This window comes from Anguilla anguilla, chromosome 4 (assembly GCF_013347855.1).
Source record: "Anguilla anguilla isolate fAngAng1 chromosome 4, fAngAng1.pri, whole genome shotgun sequence".
Lineage (NCBI taxonomy): Eukaryota > Metazoa > Chordata > Actinopteri > Anguilliformes > Anguillidae > Anguilla > Anguilla anguilla.
Window position 1 is genome coordinate 45,722,482 of NC_049204.1, and position 18,824 is coordinate 45,741,305.

General features: G+C 47.4%; 1 protein-coding gene across 2 annotated transcripts in view; it reads left to right on the forward strand.

The window, feature by feature from the left end:
* The window catches only part of LOC118225894 (ephrin type-B receptor 1-B), a 233,536-nt gene that overhangs the window by 140,618 nt on the left and 74,094 nt on the right, over window positions 1-18,824 (forward strand). For both annotated transcript variants that reach the window (XM_035414969.1, XM_035414970.1), the window contains exon 4: window positions 14,692-14,847. In XM_035414969.1, the coding sequence (XP_035270860.1) occupies window positions 14,692-14,847 (156 nt within the window). The remainder of the gene's footprint in view (window positions 1-14,691; window positions 14,848-18,824) is intronic.

The following is an 18,824-nucleotide window of genomic DNA, read 5'->3' on the forward strand; positions in this document are numbered from 1 at the left end:
TGGGCTCTCTGTTGGAGTCAGGGCTGTTACGGCACGGTTGCTGAAAAGGCCTTGCTCCAGCTCCACTGAAGCAACCCTGCCCCAGTAAGCACACGCACACGTGCGCCTCCCTCCTTCTCCTCCTCCCTCCTAGCTGGCAGCCGTTCGGTGCGGCCCGCATTACAGTCGTGCAGTCGCCAATGAGTAATGCTAAATAATGCACCAATTGCGAGACTGCATCCCACCTCCAACTGCACCTGTCCCTCAACCCGCCAATTACACCATCGCCTTTTCAGATCTTTTCCTGAGACGCTGCAATGTCTATCTTTTCCTGTGTATTTTAAATTAATAATTTATTATTACTTATAACAGATCACTTTATTGTTTGGCGTGTGATGCCGCAATGAAAGGAGAAATAAAAGATAACTCAGTCCATGTAGGCCTGCACTGTAGTTTAAAGGTTTTTGGCCGCCCTGGAGGTCAATGTCAGTGTTTGCAAATGATGTGTCTTTGTCAGAAACTGTGCTGCTGCCAAATGTGCTTTGGTGCTGTCTTTGCATTTATTGTTTGTATTTATATTCATATTTATATTTATAATTCATCAGGGAGATAATTTCTTTGTCATTTTATTCATGTTACATACAATTAAATTTACACTGATGCTAAGTGACTTGCTAACATTTGTTGCCTAATACATATTCTAATATTGTAGTGAGGTTTATTCAGATGAATGGACTTCAACAACCATTCAGAACTCGGTATGTCAGTACAGCCCAACTTATTGAAATAACACAGACATGACGGTGGTTTGGAAATAAAGGATATACATTTATTGGTTGTGATAATGAATTTGGAAAGTGCAGCAAAGTTTGGCGAGGTCCTTAAGGAGATGCATCTGGCCGGTTAGGCAATGCCTGACCTCAGCAAGGTTTTTAGGTTTTTGGTTGAGTTTCAAGCTGAAAAGTCACTGACACGACGGAACCCCATGTGTGATCTCGGTAATGTGACTGGTGTATTACACTGCCTGGCCAAAACAAATCACACACTCTGATATTTTGTTGGACCGCCTTTAGCTTTGATTACAGCGCGCATTCGCCGTGGCATTGTTTCAACAACCTTATGTAACCTCACAACACTTATTTCCGTCCAGAATTGCATTCTCTTGTATTGATGACAGGAGAGTCAAACCACTCTGTAAAGACTTCTCCATCACATCCCAAAGACTTTCAATGGGGTTAAGGTCAGGACTCTGTGGTGGCCAATTCATGTGTGAAAATGATTTCTCATGCTCCCAGAACCACTCTTTAACAATTTGAGCCTGATGAATCTTGGCATTGTCATCCTGTAATATGCCAGTCCCATCAGGGAATAAAAAATCCATTGATGGGATAACCTGGTCATTCAGTACATTCAGGTACTCAGCTAACTTCATTTTATTGCCGCATAACGTTGCTGAGCCTAGACCTGACCATTTGAAGCAAACCCAGATCATAACACTGCCTCCAGAGGCTTGTACAGTGGGCACTGTCCCAAAAAATCCAAATGGCGACTTTTTTTTTGGCCAGGCAGTGTATTTTGGCTGCACAAACATTTGATTGGCTTGTGGTATTGGAGCGCTCAGTAAAACATGGATAGATAGACCATTGATGACTGTGTTAATGTTTAAGCTTGTTAAATCGGGCTCCCAATTCCTCCAAAAGGGGGCGTTCCTTGCCCCAAGCTGATGTTTAATTGATCGAGCAGCGAGTTTATTGCAGGATCACAGGAGGATGGTGACAAGCTCGTCATTATGCCTGGGTTGACCGAAAAATTTGATGATGAATGTAACTCAGCAGAGAGTGAGTCCTGTGGTCAGGGAGCCAGAGGCCCAAAAGTTTGTGTGTACAGTTAAACATCGTTGCAATATGCTGCACGCAACAGTAGTTTGCTGTTGCCTCTTCGTACACTTTATGCCTACAAATATGTATGACAGATGTGTACTTGCGTGTTTCGCAAAATCCTTTTCTGTTTTGAGGAAAACAAAAGATTTGTGTGATTAATCAAGACTGACTAAAGAATGAAAGGAGTTCAGGTTTTACACTGCTCTGCATTCAGACCCTTAATAGCAGTCCTGGCATCTGAAGAAAAAGTGCAGTTTAATCAAATGAAAAATCTCCCTTCATTAACATTGCTCTGTATCACAATGAAGTCACTTTTCTTTATCTGAGCTATAAAGGCAATGTAATAATAGGTTATGGTTCGGGCAGCCAAATTGTTCAGACGATGGGAATGTCAGTGATTGATATATTAACTGTCATATTGGTCGTGCATTCATAAACATCCTCACTAAAAATAATTACAGATTTGAATCTGAAAATGATCACTGAAAGAAAAAAAACCCAGTGAAACAACAGCTATATATTTATATGAAATATGTAAAATACTATGTATGAAATATATTCATGCAGCTATCACTTAAATATACTTCTATTACAAATTAGGTGAACATTGTCAACGTTTAAGCTCCATTGTCCGTACTAAATTTAATCCCGTGCAGGAATATTATGGAAAACAAATTTCAGCAATGCTAAAAATATCACGAGAGCTGTGGAAAGAGGGGAACGAAGGCGAGAATACAGTAAATATAAAGCCTGTTAGCCTGTAAAAGAAAAGCAGTTAGGGCCTGTTATGGATTAGTTTAGGGCGTGGAGTTAATGAGATGGGGCAGTTTAGCAGCTCTGTGGAGCAGAGGCAAAGAAGGTGATGCCGCTTTAAACGCGCCGTTCTTGCCTCTCGCTAGAGATCCCGCAAACAGGCGCTAAAATCTGAAGCTGGGGCTGCGCGGCTGTTTATGTAGCGCTGCCGCAGCCGGGCACGGCGGCCTCGGCGCTGTGTTGCCGGGTTGGGTTTTGTGGCTCTCCTCCGGTTGGCTCCCGTGTTCGGCTTGCCGCAGAAGATGAGCCGAGAGGCCGCGCCCCCGGCGCCGCCCGCTTCTGTTCAGCCCTGTCTGTCTTCCTTCCTCTTTTTTGGGTCCGGAGCGGCAGACGGGGGGGCAGTGGTCACGGCGCCCGAGTGGGCATCGTGTGTGTGTCGAAGTCGGGCGCCGGAGCGGCCGTGTTTGCGGCTGACGGCTCTTATGGGCGGGTCCCCTTCGGCACCGCGTCTCCCGCGTATCACAAACGCTCTGGGCGGCGGCCGAGCGCGGATTGCCAGCTCGCTCCGTACCAGACAAATCCCCAAAGTTAAGAACCCGGCAGCGGGACGCCTCCCTACCCTTCTCTAAGCCTTTGCCACCGAGCGATGGCTGTTGCCGGGCGCATCGTGTTCAATAAGGTGACCGGCGGGGTCCCTGCTCGGCAGGACGTCGGTTGCCATGGTGACGGAGCCTGCACGAAGACCTGGTGGCAAGGCGCTGGCAGTGTTCGGTGCCACCACACACGCGTACCCCCTGGCACACCAAAGTCTACACGCCATCCACACAACACAGGGAGAAATGTAATGGAGTTTCCTGCCCTAATGGCCACCCACTTCCTGCTCTTCAGGAAGGTTCTGGTTCATGATAAGCACAGGAAAGTTTCATCAGATGACATGTTTCATAAAAGATTTATTCTGCCTATCTGGTAAATATTTTTATGAGCAGACACTGGGGACATGGATCAAGCTTAGAGTCAAAGGTCACAAATTTCCTAATTAATTTGGTGTTTTTGCAGTAGGGGCGCCCTCTGTTGAGACTGGATGGGTAGGACATTTCGGATATCAAAAGCTCTGTTTCAAACACTGAGAATCAATTGTTTTTGTTCTATTTTTGCCGGGGAAGTCATTCCACAGATAAAGAAATATGTGGATACAGTGCTCTGGTAGTTGATGTGAGAGAATAAGGCCATTGATAGGACCAATGCTTCACTGGTGTAAATGACCCAGCTGCACCTCCTCAATGTCGTCCGCTCCCTCCCTCCCTCCCTCCCTCCCTCCACCCTTTTGTGAGTGCAGTGTGTGAGAGTGCTCCCTCCCTCCACCCTTTTGTGAGGGCAGTGTGTGAGAGCGCTCTCTCCCTCCCTCCCTCCCTCCACCCTTTTGTGAGTGCAGTGTATGAGAGCGCTCTCTCCCTCCCTCCCTCCCTCCCTCCACCCTTTTGTGATTGCAGTGCATGAGAGCGCTCTCTCCCTCCCTCCCTCCCTCCCTCCCTCCCTCCACCCTTTTGTGAGGGCAGTGTGTGAGAGCGCTCCCTCCCTCCCTCCCTCCCTCCACCCTTTTGTGAGGGCAGTGTGTGAGAGCGCTCTCTCCCTCCCTCCCTCCCTCCACCCTTTTGTGAGGGCAGTGTGTGAGAGCGCTCCCTCCCTCCCTCCCTCCCTCCACCCTTTTGTGAGTGCAGTGTGTGAGAGCGCTCTCTCCCTCCCTCCCTCCCTCCACCCTTTTGTGAGTGCAGTGCATGAGAGCGCTCTCTCCCTCCCTCCCTCCACCCTTTTGTGAGTGCAGTGTATGAGAGCGCTCTCTCCCTCCCTCCCTCCCTCCACCCTTTTGTGAGTGCAGTGTATGAGAGCGCTCTCTCCCTCCCTCCCTCCCTCCACCCTTTTGTGAGGGCAGTGTGTGAGAGCGCTCTCTCCCTCCCTCCCTCCCTCCCTCCACCCTTTTGTGAGTACAGTGCATGAGAGCGCTCTCTCCCTCCCTCCCTCCCTCCCTCCACCCTTTTGTGAGTGCAGTGCATGAGAGCGCTCTCTCCCTCCCTCCACCCTTTTGTGAGGGCAGTGTGTGAGAGAAGTGCTCAGAGCTGTGATGATGTCAGGAGAGGGCAGCGCAGCAGCGCTGGAGAGAGCAGGTCTGACGCTCCTCACGGCCCTGCGGGAGGGCCCCTGCTGTCTGTGTCAGCCATCAGTCTCGCCGAGCTGGGCTCCCTCCCGCCTCGGCTAATTGGTCTAATATGCCTCCCCTCTGGCTGTGACCTCTTCCCAGTAAAGTGTGTGGGAGGGCCAGGGAGAGACCGCTCTCCCACTGTGTGTGCCCTGTTTCCTCTCTCTCTCTCTCTCTGCCTCACTGTCTTTCTCTCTCTCTCTCTCTCTCTCTCTTGCTCTCTCTCCCTCTGTCTCTCTTACTCACCTCATCTCTTCATCTTCTCACCCCTGTACCCTGTCCTTCCCTCCTGCCCAGAGCTGGAGCAGAGCCAAAGGCTGGCACATGTCTCTGTTAGCCAAACAGTAGGAGATAACTGACGCTAAATACTGAGAGAGAGAGAGAGAGAGAGAGAGAGAGAGAGAAAGGGGGGGGGGCATGATAATAAAGAACTGCCAACCTCAACCAAAAACTCAAATGGAGGGGTGGTAAAAGAAAAGAGAGAGAGAGAGAGAAAAAGAAGAAAAACTTGTCAGTCAGCAAACACCTTTTTCTGCTGCATGTCTATTTGCTATAAAAATGTTTGAAATATACATTTCTGAAGTACAAAAACATAAAAATGTGTTTTTTTTCTGGTTTGTTTCATTATTTTTTAGATCAGTGGACTCCTTTGCATAAATGTTCCTCCTTGGCTAGATGGAAAAGCACATACCTAAAAACAACCTGGCTAAAGCCAGAAGCTTTTTTTTTTTGATGAGCAAGGAAGACAGAAACCCAGCTTTCTCTATTAAATTCAGCATTGCCTGGCCTCTGAAGAAACACAGAATTTAATAAAAAAATAATAAAAATGGCCGTAATAAAAAAACTAAATGCTTTAGAGACGTATTTCATGTTGCTTTAGAGACTTTTTCCTGCCTGCCTCAATATTGTGACAAAATACTTCTAGCATAAACTTCTTTTATCAAATGATAAAAACACATAACTGCAGAACACTGCAGAACTTAAAAAAGCGTGTTGTTTTTTTGTCATTACAAGGAGTGTAGATGTTGGCCCAAGGACAGAATGCATGTGAGATAATGTGTCACATGAGGCTGTGGAATCGTCGCAGAAACACCGCCGCGTTGTCAGCTCTCCGACCTTCCTGTTGGATAGGAAGCCGTGTCTGACAGCGCCGTAAGGATCCTGTGATTAATGTTCCTGCAATCTCCTGGGATTCTCGGGAGGGGCCAAACAACAGGAAACTGGGCCTTGAAAAAGGAGGGCTGTTAAAAAAGCTTGGAAAAAGAGAAAAACAATCACTTAAAAGTAGTCCAGTCACACCGGTGTCCTGCACGTCAGGCGAAGTTGATTTGACAGTCTAGTTTTCTTATTTTTGTATTCACAAAACTTTAAAGGATCGCAAAAATTTGTATTTCCTTTTTATGTCTGTTTAAACAAAAAGCACAACAGCCTGGGCAGGAAGTGGTAGTAGATTTTAGTAAAAATACTCATATTTCAGGATAAATTCATACAGGAAATCCTGTATGGCACCTGATTGGCACAAAAAAGGCAAACAACCAAAAGGTGAAATAAATAAGAGCTCTCTGCTGATTGGTCCGAGCTCTTTTGAAAAGTGACTTGGGTGTTCATCTGTTTAACACCCGCTCCTCTGCCATCGCTGCTGATCCTAGCTCTGATAAACACAAGCCTTCTGTCACAGCTGATGATATCTGCTGAGTGAGTGAGTGAGAGATGAAGAGAGCAAGAGCGTGAGAGAGGCAGAGAGAGAGAGAGTGAGAGAGGCAGAGAGAGAGATTTTGATGGCTCCTTATTGTACTTATTACAACTCTTGATTGAACTATCACAAAAACAAACCAAATAATCACACCGAATAATCCAAAACTAAAATAAAATATGAACAATTATTTAAAATTAGAGAGAGGGAGAGGGTGGATCCAGGTTAAGCTAAATGGTGAGAGGGTTGTTTTGTTGGATTTTATTGCTGTATGCAGGCCTATGCCAATATTTGCATTGTACTTTTTTATTTATTGAAGAGAGCTAGAGAGAGGAGAGAGAGACAGAGAGAGAGAGAGAGAGAGAGGAGAGCAGGGCACACGCAGTAGGAGAGAGATTGTGCACCCTTGGCTAGGTCGTCCATCAGTTCACAGTAGAACCCAGGGGGCACACAGTAACATTCCCTGACTGAAGGGTTGTCGGCACTCCGTGCTTTAAGTGCGGGTCAGCCCAACAAATCAGCGGGGGGTCAGGAGGGGTGCTGACCACAGGGTTCTCTCTGTTAGCAGAAGGGTTGAGGGGGGGGGGGGGGGGTGACCTGCAGGGGTCACCGAAACAGTTTTGACGCCTCTGGGAGAGACCTTCTGGCCTTCCGGTCCTACCAAAGAGCAGGAAGGGAGCATCTCCCAGGATATACTGCACAACTGTCAGGGGACAAATAAGGGTCAAACACACACGGCGGGGAGTCGATAATATGTGTATGTGTTTGTATGCATGTGTGCCTGCCTATGCGTGTGCGTGTTTGTGTGCGTTTGTGCGTATGTCACACACACATACCACACACAAGCTGTCAGATCCCTATACGCCCTGCTTGCCTCTTCATTAAACCTGTCTATAACTTCAATAAATCAAATATTTCAAATTATAAGGTGCAATGTCCTTTTTTTGGTTGTTCCACGGATGTGAAATTTTCAGGCCCCTCCCGCCGGTTCCCGGCCCCTCCCCCTGTTTCTGTCTAATCTGTCGCGGCTGTCAGGCCCCCTGGCACGGCTGGAGTGGTGCTCTGCTGGATCAGGCTCGGCGGGGATCCGCGAGAGGAAGGTGCTCGCTAGCAATTGGGTGTTTGATGGAGAAGCGGGGTCTCGGGGGCTCGGGGCGGGCAGCTGCGCCGCGAGCTCGCCATTAGCGACGGCTATCGGAGAACCCCCGCCAGCGAAGAGAAGAGGGCTGGGGTGATGCCTGTTATCACAGCTGAGATATAAAAAAAATTACGCTCTCCAGCACAAGGATTGAAAGGCATCGCAGTCTCTGAGAAAATTGCACAAAGAGAGAGGGGAGAGAGGGGGGTGAGAGAGGGAGAGAGGGTGAGTGAGAGAAGGAGAGAGAGAGAGGGAGAGAGAGAGGGAGAGAGAGCTTTGTGTTGTAGGCTTTTGCAATATGCATGTAATGTATGTGTGTATGTTTGGGCAGCGTTACCCTATGTTTGCCAACAAAGAAAACTGAAAATTGAAATGAAAAGTTAGAGAGAGGGAGTCCAGTCCCCTGCCAGTGTCACCGTGATGTTTCTGTTCATGTGGGCTGAACAGCGAACACGGGCGGGGCTTTGGGAGCTGGGGCTGGCATGGGGAGGGAGGAGCTGGAGCAGAGGAAGGTAACGAGGGGAACTTTCTGTCCGTAATCTGCGCAGCCATGGCAACGGGTGACTGACGACGTTCATCTGAATACGTTTCTCTCTCCCCCCCCGCCCCCCCCCTTCTTTCATGGAAACCATCAGCGCGGCCAGACCGCGGAATGAATTTTCTCATTTGCGGGGGTGATGGAGTTGTCTGTGTGAGAAATGAGAGGGAGCCCGGCTCTCCAAACAAAAAAGTGTCCATGAATCAGCTGCGTTTGGGCTGTTTGCCAGATCGCTCGGAGACCCGAGCGCGGCGGGCTCTCCATCACGCGATCGAGCCCCGGCGCCTGAGCCCCGGCGCCTGAGCCGCGGAGCTCGGCGCTGTCCGTTTCTGGACCGAGGCGCTCGTGCGAAGTCCCCCTGCCGCAATCAGTGGATTAAATGCGATCGCTCCGCTGACGTGAAACATAACGACTAAGCTGGAGTTAGGAGTGGAAGAATGCGAGATGCATATTTCACAGACTGCACGTGGGGTTGGAAGTCATCCTGGTGTGGCATAAAGTGACCTGATGTGGATGTACACCTCTGGACAGAACTTCTGTAAATCTTTGGGCTCTTGCCCAGATTCATTTGTACATCGTGAGATGTTGGTCTGGCAGTTATTAGTTGCCATTTTTGTTTTCGTTGGTGAGAGAAAGCACAGGCAGAAGGACAGACACAGTCGCACAAAGTTTCCAGTCTTCCCTCTTCCTGTGCAGAGCTTCCCTAATTCATTACGGTAACACAGTGACGCCCTGTTTTAGACACAACAAGTGCAGCAGAATTTGATTAATTGCTGTACAGGCAGTAGACAATTGGAATAAAATGTCAAACCAAAATGCCATTTGAAAGGGTCAGAACTGGGTCACGATGTATTGTGTGTGTATACTTGTGCTGAAGATATCCGATCCTGCGTGTCCATGTTTGTGTGTGATGTGTGTGTGTGTGTGCACGTATGTGAGTGTGTGAGCAGTCTGTGTGTGTGTTTTGTGTGAGGGAACATGCTTCTGTTTTACTGTTGTGTTGTCTGCGCATTCCAGATACACAACAGACCAGAACAACATGTTTTGGGATGAGTTCTTAATTGAGGCTTTTAAGAGAGCCGTGGATTGTGGTCTTTCTCCTGCTAGGTTGTGCGTGGGGCTCGAATGTGATCTGAGTGATTTTGAGGGTAATGCCAGGGCTACACCCTCTATCGCAGATGACCTCTCTCCCAGAGTGCGCTGCTCGTCCTTGAAAGAGCGCCACAGGTGTGTTCTCATCGTCCCTCTCCCCTCCTATCCCTCCATCAGCACTCCTTTTTATCCCTAATCCCCATTAACAGATCTGAGAACAAAGACCGACCCGTTCCCACAGTTAAATGTGTCCCTCTCCGAGAACAAAGGCTGACCCGGTGCCTCTTTTAACTACATCCCCTCTCAGAGAACAAAGGCTCGCCCCATGCCACGGCCAAATCTATCAGTTGATGTTGCCTGCCCATAGCACCTGCGTTTGTTGTGCAGTGCCACACCTACCCACTTACCCCCCCCCCCCCCCTTGCACCTGCTCCTCAACCTTCATTGGTAGATTCATAACTATCCCCCCCCCCCCCCACACACACACACACACACCTGATCATCTACTCTGATTAGTGGATTAATCAAAGCCATGCTCCCTCTCTCATTTTAAATGGTGATATCCTCCATTTTGGTTCTAGGCCTTCAGATGACCCTACCATGATTATGGTGGTGTTGCCGGTTGTTGTTTCCAGGCAGCGAATCTCTTTGGCTCTCTGCTTCTGAGAGAGCGGCGGACGGTGACTGCAAAGAGGCGGTCTGTGAGAGTGCCACTCGGCTAGGGTTCGGGGGGTGGGGGGTGGGGGGGTGGGGGGGTGGTGGTTTGTGTTTCAGCGAGGCGGGCTGTGTCATGAGCTCTGGGGACCAACACTCCACAGTGGAGGCATGGGGGGGCTGCTAGAGGGTCAGCTGCAGGGTCAATGGCTGTCTGTCAGATGGCTCTCTGTGCACTTTCTGCTGCCTAGGACTGCAGTATGTGACTGAAATACCACTACCCCCCCACCCCTACCAACCCCCTCCTCCCAGGAGGCATAAACTGCTTCACATTGGCAGGAGGACACTGTTCCATCAGATTATTCACTTTTGTAGAACTGTTTGCGTCTGACATAATGAGGAAGAGAACAAAAAGCCTGACATGATAATTCAAAAACATTTTTCTTAATTTAATTCAGATTTCACGGAGGTCAAAGCGCCGGCAATGGTTAGATTGAATTCCCTCCCGTGCTTTGCTTTTGATTGCTCGGCGATGACAAAGCAAACAGGCATTTCTCGACCGGCCCGGCGCTGGATCCCGTTTAAAAGCGTGAGATTGAGACGGGGACTCAGCGTGTCCGAGAGGAGGCTTGTCTTGTTTGTTTCTTCGAACTGTGGGAGCTGACAGTCGATGGGCTCTTCTGGCCTGGCTGAAGGCTCTGTTTTTCACCCGCGCTCCTAATGGAAACCCTCTCCGAAATGAATTGTGCCGCGTCCCTCTCTCTGTGTGGGTCCTTCACTCGGCTGTCTACAGATTAGGAGGTGTCTGAGTGTGTGAGTGTGTGTGTATGTGTATGTGTGTGTCTGTTTGTGTGTTTGTCTGTGTGCCTTTGTTAGTATGTGTGTTTGCCTATTTTGTCAGTATATGTATCAGTGTGTGTGTATGTCTCTGTCTATATGTGAGTGTGTGTTTGTGTTTATGCGTGTGCCTGCCAATATTACACAAGTGTATCTGTGTGTGTTCACCACACGTCTGTTGCCTTGAAAGGACTCTGCCAACAAAACAAAAATATTATACTCTGTATCTGATTCCACTTCTCCTTGTGGGTGGGCATTAGCCAGTACGTTAGCTGCTGTTTGTGTGCTTAATGTGAAAGCCCTGTGTGTTTTCCACTTAGCGCTGTTTACGATGCACCCCACTGGCCAGCCTGCAGGCTTTACAAGGAGGGAGGAGGTGGTGGTGGTTGTGGGGGTGGGGGGGGGGGGGGTGGTGAAGGGCAATAGCGGACCTGGGAGGGGGCCCCAGCTTAAAGATGCCACTCTGATTGGAGGGGTAGTGTTGCCATGGCGCTGCCCACCGGTGCGTAGCCCACCTTGCTGAACGTCCTCCTCCTGGCTCCCGCTCAGCTCATTAAAGGCGCCTCTTTTCCCTTAGCTTGCGCTCCCCGGGACTGGACCGGGGTCTAAATCACCCCACAGTACACGCTGTCTCTCACGCTCCCACTGGTCCGGATGGTCTCCGGGCGATCGAGGGGGACCTGTGAACACTCCTGGCGTTTTTGGTTTTTTTACCGCGAAGTGCCACCGGTGTCCTCTCGCGCTCTCTGACTTTGTAACTTTCCAGCAGGTGGGACGCAGGAATAAAGTCTTAATCCCACTTTTGTCTTTCATCCGACCAATTGGGCAGCCCACGGGTGGACGCAGCGGGCGGCAGCGTTGAGGGGCGTGGCACACATGTTTCAGAAGCGGCACGGAGTTTAGCGTCCCTGCAGACAGTCTCCAGCTCTCTGATCCATCTGCAGCAGTGACGGTCCTGAGTCAGATCATCGGCTAGTCTGGAAAAATAAAGATAAAGATACTTAATTTAGTCAAACGTATCTGTTCCAGACACTGCAGAATTTTAATTTGGAGATAACTTACCTCAGAGGGGGTGCCTGTTGGACTGAGAGAGGAAGTTGAATTTCAGACATGTCCAAGACCGCATTACTCAAAAGTGTTTTCCACATATTAAGCAATTCCCTTCGTGCCAAATTAAATTAATATCGTCTTTGTGTCCCTCGACTGTGTTCGTCTGGCTTGTTTTTATTCTGAATGCATGAACTCTCTCTGAATGCAAGTCTCCATATTTGTTGTTAATAACACGTCTACAGTCAAGTGTCAACTCAAGGATAAAAATAATGCTGCCCGGACAGAATCAATGCTTTCTGCCTCTTCATTGCTTTTACAACAGTAAATATGCAGATTGAAAAATTTGATTATTTTCCAGAACATTTAGCAGGAGGATCCTTGCCATCTCTTCTCTTCCTCAGCCTTGAAGCCTCTTATTAAAGACCTAAGTGTATGCTCTCGTCCTCAGACTTGGTCTTGGGGTCCCCCTGTGTTTGCTGCTTTTTGTTGTAGTCAATCTCTTGGCCAGTTACCGTAAGATCGCTGAAAATACGAACTCAAGTTTTTTTCCTTAAACTCATGAACACACACAGGTTTGGCTCATTGCCATTTTCTTAGGCTTTGCTTTTAGCTTGCCTATTTGTGGGAAATGGAGCCTCTCAGTGCAGAGCTGCTGATCCTGGATCAGGTTTGCATTTGCCTGATAATGGATGAAGTTTGGATATACGCAGGGAAAGCTGGTCCTGGAACAGTTCTCCAACTTAATGGATTAGGGCTCCGTTGTCCAATCCTTCGGCAACTGTGACCCCTGTGAAATGATTCTTTCTAAAGAAATCATTTGTCTTCTAGCATAGTAAAACACTAGGCTGGTCTGACACATTCAAAAATGCTGGATATGAGTATGAGACATTTATTGATGCCATACGTAGCTATTTATGGCATAATGTGGTCTTAAAAGGCTAAATCATCCCACAAAAGACATTCGAAGTGTGTAATTATGAGCAAGTAACAGCTTGTTACAATTCAGTGGCTGCAATTACAGCTGGGATGTACACCATCATACACAGGAAAGGCTCCAAGACTGAGCTTGAGAACTCCAGTTCTAGCTTAAGTGTTTTGGGTTCTGCGCTCACGAAAGGTCAAGTGAAATATCGCATGCGAGCTGTTTTTCTAAAGTTTTTTTTTTTTAAAAAAGAAGGATGTGTTCACGGAATCGATATATGCAGGACAATTTTGTTCTGTTGCCCAGACATTTATTTTATGGAGTGAGTTTCTTCACCTCACTCCCACCACCTCCCCCCACCGCCTGCCACGCCAGTTAAATTTTTCTATCTGCGGAAAAGAGAGAGGCAATTTCACATCGAGTGTGCTGCGCGTGTCGCTGCCATTGGGGGGATTATGAAAATACATTTTCAAACAATCAACTTTCAGAGTAGCTTGACTGCGCCGGTTCATTCCGCATCTGTGAAGATAAGGCGCTCCGCCTGGCTTCTGGCAGGACGCTTCGGATTGGCTGTCGGACTTCCCGGACAGCCGCCGCGTAGGAGAGTTTGCGCTTAGTCAAAGCACCTGCTGAGGCTGGATAACGGTGCCGCGCTTGCCGCTTATGAGCTGGTCTGAGTTTAAATGAGATTTAATAAGTGCTGGAATGACTCCAGCGCTATACTGGGCCTCTCTTACGCCAGACACTGTATTCATAGACATGGGGAGGATCCAGGCTGACAGAATTCAAGAGCACGCATTTTTGAGGAAAGTTGGCAGCAAAAACTGACCATTGAATAAGTTCCCACTTTTCCTCTTATTGAATATTCATGTTCAATTTTTTTGCCAAACCAAAATGAACAGTGCATTAAACTCATCTTCTAATGACTGAATCAGGTTATTTCTGTCTAGTATCATTGTGTAATTTTTGGCTCAATGCAGTCACATTTAAAAATCACAGATTTTGCAGGCGTCGACCAGATGATCAGTATACACAGTATAATTTCTCTCGTGCTCGATGGACATGCTGGAGTTTGGCATGCTCTGAAAATCTTGGCGCCACTAATGATGTGCTGTGGGATGTCTCTGAGAAGTTTGTGATGACAGTTTGCTGTGATAACAGCCTTTAGCGTGAAAAGTGCCAGAACATATTAAAATGGCCGTCTGTTAAAAAATTCTGAATGAAAATTGTGTGTGTGTGTGTGTCTTTGCATGCAAGTGTGTGTGTCTGTGTGTGTCTGTGCACATGTGCATGTATTTTGTGGGGGGGGGGGGGGGGGGGGGGGGCTGCTTGTAGAGTTTTTTTTAATCATCATATTTAACCCTCTTTTTATTTCTTTGATTGAATAGAGAAAAAATAACCTCAGCCTTGGGGCATTCTTGACTATATTTTCCATTGCAAATAATTATTCCATTTTTTTTTTGTGTGAAAATAATAGGCCACAAGCTGAAAATGTGGCTTCCATTCTGAATTTCTGGACGTCGTGGCACAAAATATGGCTGGTTGTTTTCACTCTGTTAGTGTGGATTATGTATTGGGTGTGCATTGTCTTTGAACTGCATATTGAAGGGCAAGCCATGATTTTATCTGCATTTAAAATGATGTGGTATAATTTATCCTATCGTAATGTCTGTGTATTGGTTGCCTTCTGTTTCCACTGGATGTTCACTTCTACAGTACGGATAAGGCCAAAATTAATCTGCCGCGCTGAAAACTATATTAGCGTACTTCTATCAAAAGCACCAATGCCTTTATCTTCAGAGAGAGAAACAGACTTGAAGCTTTACGATATGCCTCTCGCCACATGCTAGCCGGTCCATTTCGGTTCTTGTATGTCTTGCAAACGCGATAGTACGGGTTCGTCTTTTTGCTGATGCTGCCAGTATCTAATGTTGCACTGTTGTTGTTCTTTATTTCTGCAGCTTGCCCTCCGGGAACGTTCAAGTCTAACCAGGGGGCGGGGCTGTGTCTGCAGTGTCCTCCCAACAGCAGGTCTACCGCGGAGGCAGCGACCATATGCGTCTGCCGGAATGGCTACTACCGCGGGGACATGGACCAGCCAGACGCCTCCTGTACCAGTGAGTGTTAAAGAAACCGGGGGCGCGCGAACACTTACCCACGTGGGTTGCCCTTACTCTTGAGAATTTCACAGTTAACTGTTGATTGGCTGTCCGAAGCGTCAGAGGCTCCAAACAATCAATCAAGCAAACAAACAAACTAACCTAATAATGGTTATGAAGTTTGTATTTTATCATGAATAAACATTCTTAGCCTTTTATTACTTTATCATTACCATTGTTATCTTTATAATGCACCGAGCATGCAATACATTACATCTGCATGTGATACAGCATTTAAGGTTATATTTACATCTTTATACTGTAGTTACTATTTACTAAGTTTCCTAAACGGAGGTGCCTCTAGTCAGCTCCAAGGGCAAGATGAGGGTGATGCAGTGAGTGCCATGCTCTTTTCCATGTGCAGCCGCCAGGCATTCAGTGCTCAGTCCCCCAGTGGGACTGTGGGGAATGTAGTTTTAGGAAAGAAGCCCTATATTTTTTTTTGCCCCTATGGTGCCTCACAGCCCATCAATGTAGGTCGAGATTTAGCAGGGATCCCCAAGGTTCAGTCAGTTCCTCCAAGTGATGCTCCATCACTTCTTGGTCCACATTCTTTCTCACCCAGGAGAGATGAAAAAGTAGAACAGACTATGTAGGTGACCTGAAAAGACAAATAATAAAAAAAGAAACATTGAATCCATTCATGAACAAATACAAAGAAAACAAATTAGTTGTTTTATGAATGGAATTATTGCTGAAATGGTGTGGTTTTCATAGCAATCAGCACAACTGCTGCCTGTTGCATTTCTGGAAAAGAAATACAGTCTGTAACCTTGCCTGTACATACAATTGAGGCCGAAAGTTTACATACACATAGGCTAAAGATATTCAAACTCAGTTTTTCACAACTGAAATAAAACTGTCTCTTTGATTAGAGACAGTTTTATTTCAGCTTTAATTCACTATATCAGAATTCCAGTGGGTCAAAAGTTTACATACACAAAGTTTACTATCTCTTTAAACAGTCTGGAAGATTCCAGAAATTTATGTAATTACTTTTCAGAAGCTTCTGATTGGCTAATTGTTATAATTAGGAGTTAATTGGCACCTGTGGCTGTATTTAAGGGCCTACCTTTAGAGCCACTACCTTTTTCCCCTTGATACCACGGGAAAATCCAAGCAACTCAGCCAAGACCTCCACAAGACCGGTTCCTCCTTAGGAGCAATTTTCAAACAACTGAAAGTACCACAAGCGTCTGTACAAACAATTGTATGCAAATATACAAAAATTTTCGGACCACACAGGCACTGCATCGTTCAGGAAGGAGGCACAAATTAACTCCCAGGGCTGAATGAACTTTAGTCTGAAAAGTTCAACTGAACCCCAAGACAACAACAAAGGAACTGGTGAAGGAGTTAGAGGCATCAGGTACCAAAGTATCTACATCATTAAGAGAATCCTACATAGTCATGGCCTGAAAGGCTGTTGTGCAAGGACGAAACCCCCTACTCCAAGACTGGCATAAAAAAGCCAAAATGAAGTTTGCAGGTGATCACCAGGACGAAGACCTAGCCTTTTGGAGGAGTGTGGGCAGATGAAAAAATATTGGCCAAAACTTTTGGTCATAATGATCAGCGCTATGTATGGAGGAAAAAGGCTTTTAATATGAAGAACACCATCCCATCTGTGAAGCATGGGGATGGCAGCATCATGTTGTGAGGGTGTTTTGCTGGATAAGAGACTGGTGCACTTCAGAAACTAGATGGTATCATGAGGAAGGATGAATATCTAGAAATACTGAAGCAACACCTCAAAACATCAGCAAGAAAGTTAAAACTTGGTCGCAACTGGTTCTTCCAGCAGGACAATGATCCTAAGTATACTTCCAAAGTTGTAACAAAATGGCTTAACGTCAACAAAGTGAAAGTATTGGATTGGCCATCACAAATTTCTGACCTGAATCCCACAGAATATTTATGGCCTAAACTGAAAAAGTGTGTTCGGGCAAGGAGGCCCACAAACCTGACTGAGTTACACCAGTTCTTTCAGGAGGAAAAATTCTGGCAAAGTATTACGAGAGGCTTATGGAAGGCTACCCCAAGCGTTTAATTCAAGTTAAGCAATTAAAAGGCAATGCCACCAAATACTAACAAAGTGTATGTCAACTTTTGAACGACTGAAAATCTGAAATAGTACATAAAAGATTAAATAAACCTGTCTCTTAGCTATTATTTTGAAATGAGCTCTTATGGAAATAAAGTAGATACCTTAATTGATTTAACACAGGAAATGTATGTTAACATGAAATATGTGGAGTTGTGAAAAATTGAGTTTGAATGTCTTTAGCCTAGGTGTATGTAAACTTTTGCCCTCAACTGTAAAGTTTCCCTGTATCTTGAGGTGAAAAAATGGTGAAATAAAAATGAAATGATGTATATGAGGAAAATGGGATAATTAGGCTACATTATGATGTTTAGATTAATTTTTTACCTTCTCGCTAGGATTAAATGAAATTGACTGTGGATTCCTAAGCATTGCTCTGGGTGAGGTCTTTCAGGGTCACAGAATTGAGGCCTGCTGTCCCGCTGAGCCTAGTGACCCCATCCTACCCTGGGGTTCTCACAGACAGAGAGGGAGAGGGCCGAAAGATCAGCTTTCACAGTCTAGATCAGGTGGGCTCTGTGCCCCCCCCCCCCCCGCCATCTCTGTCAGAGTCTGTTGGCTAACGTTAGCGGGATGATTATGGATTTGCTTCCATAAATTACATATGAGACCGATGTCCAGTTATATCTGTTAAATAACTGTTTGTCTTAGTGTTTTGTGAAAAGAAAGATTTGCCATTCAGTGCCACCAGAAAAAAAAAATGTTTTTCTTTTCTTTGCTTGTTTTATGAAACATCTCTCAAGTCTCAATATTGCTGAATACGGTGCACAGTTATTCAGGGGGTAAATATTTCCGGCAGTATCCGCGGTGTGTGTAGCTGCAGTGGTTGCGGGAGCGCTGGCGGTAAGCGCAGCTCTAGCGGGGGCTTGCAGCGGTGCCGGTGTTGGGTGTGGGGGTGCTATCGCTAGCGCAGAGCACAGAGGGGCCTTCGGAGGCTGGAGAGGTGTGGAGAGCCAGAGCCAGAGAGAGCTGCTTTTCAGCCCTGGGGCAGGCGGCCTGCTTCCTGACAGCAGGCTTGTGTGGGCCCTCTTTGATTCGGTGCCCCTGCGGCACCCCCATCACCCCCCCGCCCCCCCCCCCCCCCCCCCCCCCCCCCAACCTCGCACCCCTCTCCTGTCTTTCAGCCGCTCTCCCTCTGTCTCCTCCGGTATTCCTGTTCCCGTTATCTCCGTGGAGCCGGAATGGGCTGGCCGAGGCCGGGAGCGTCCGCAGGGGCATCCTTTAAATCGACTCGTGCATTGGCAGGCCCCAGGCGCGTGTAGGGTCGGGCTGTTGGGCTCCCAAACCCACTGTCTTTGCTCCTCAGTGCTCGGCAGAGGCCAGGTGTCAATCAATAAGAGTATTACCATTAAAAGAACAAGAGCTCCGGCGCTGAGGCCTCTGGGAAACGGCGCCGTTTCACACCGAGGCTGATGAGGAACACCGGGAATACCGGGAATCGATTTCTGTGCTCAGCCCACTGGAGAGGCAGCCTCAGGATTCAGGCCCCCCACCCCCGCCCACACCCCAACCCCAAGCCCCCCCCCCCGGCCTCCACCGTGAGACCAAACCTCCGAGCTCCGGTGAATCCATTCTCTAATCTGTTTATTAAGTCATCTGCTCAATTTTTATGTAAAACAAGATGTAGATTCTTGTCAGGAGTAATCGCTCTGCGCCTCGCAGTGCAGACTGGGGTACCGGGAGGACTCGCAAGCTTTGGCTGGAGTTTGTTTCGTCCAAATTCTCCCTGGAAATACTTCTAATGAGGCCTCAGAAGCCCTGAGCAGAGGTCGTGTGTACAAGTGGGGGGGGGGGGGGGGGCACTGTGGACCTTTCTATTGATCAGGTTTTC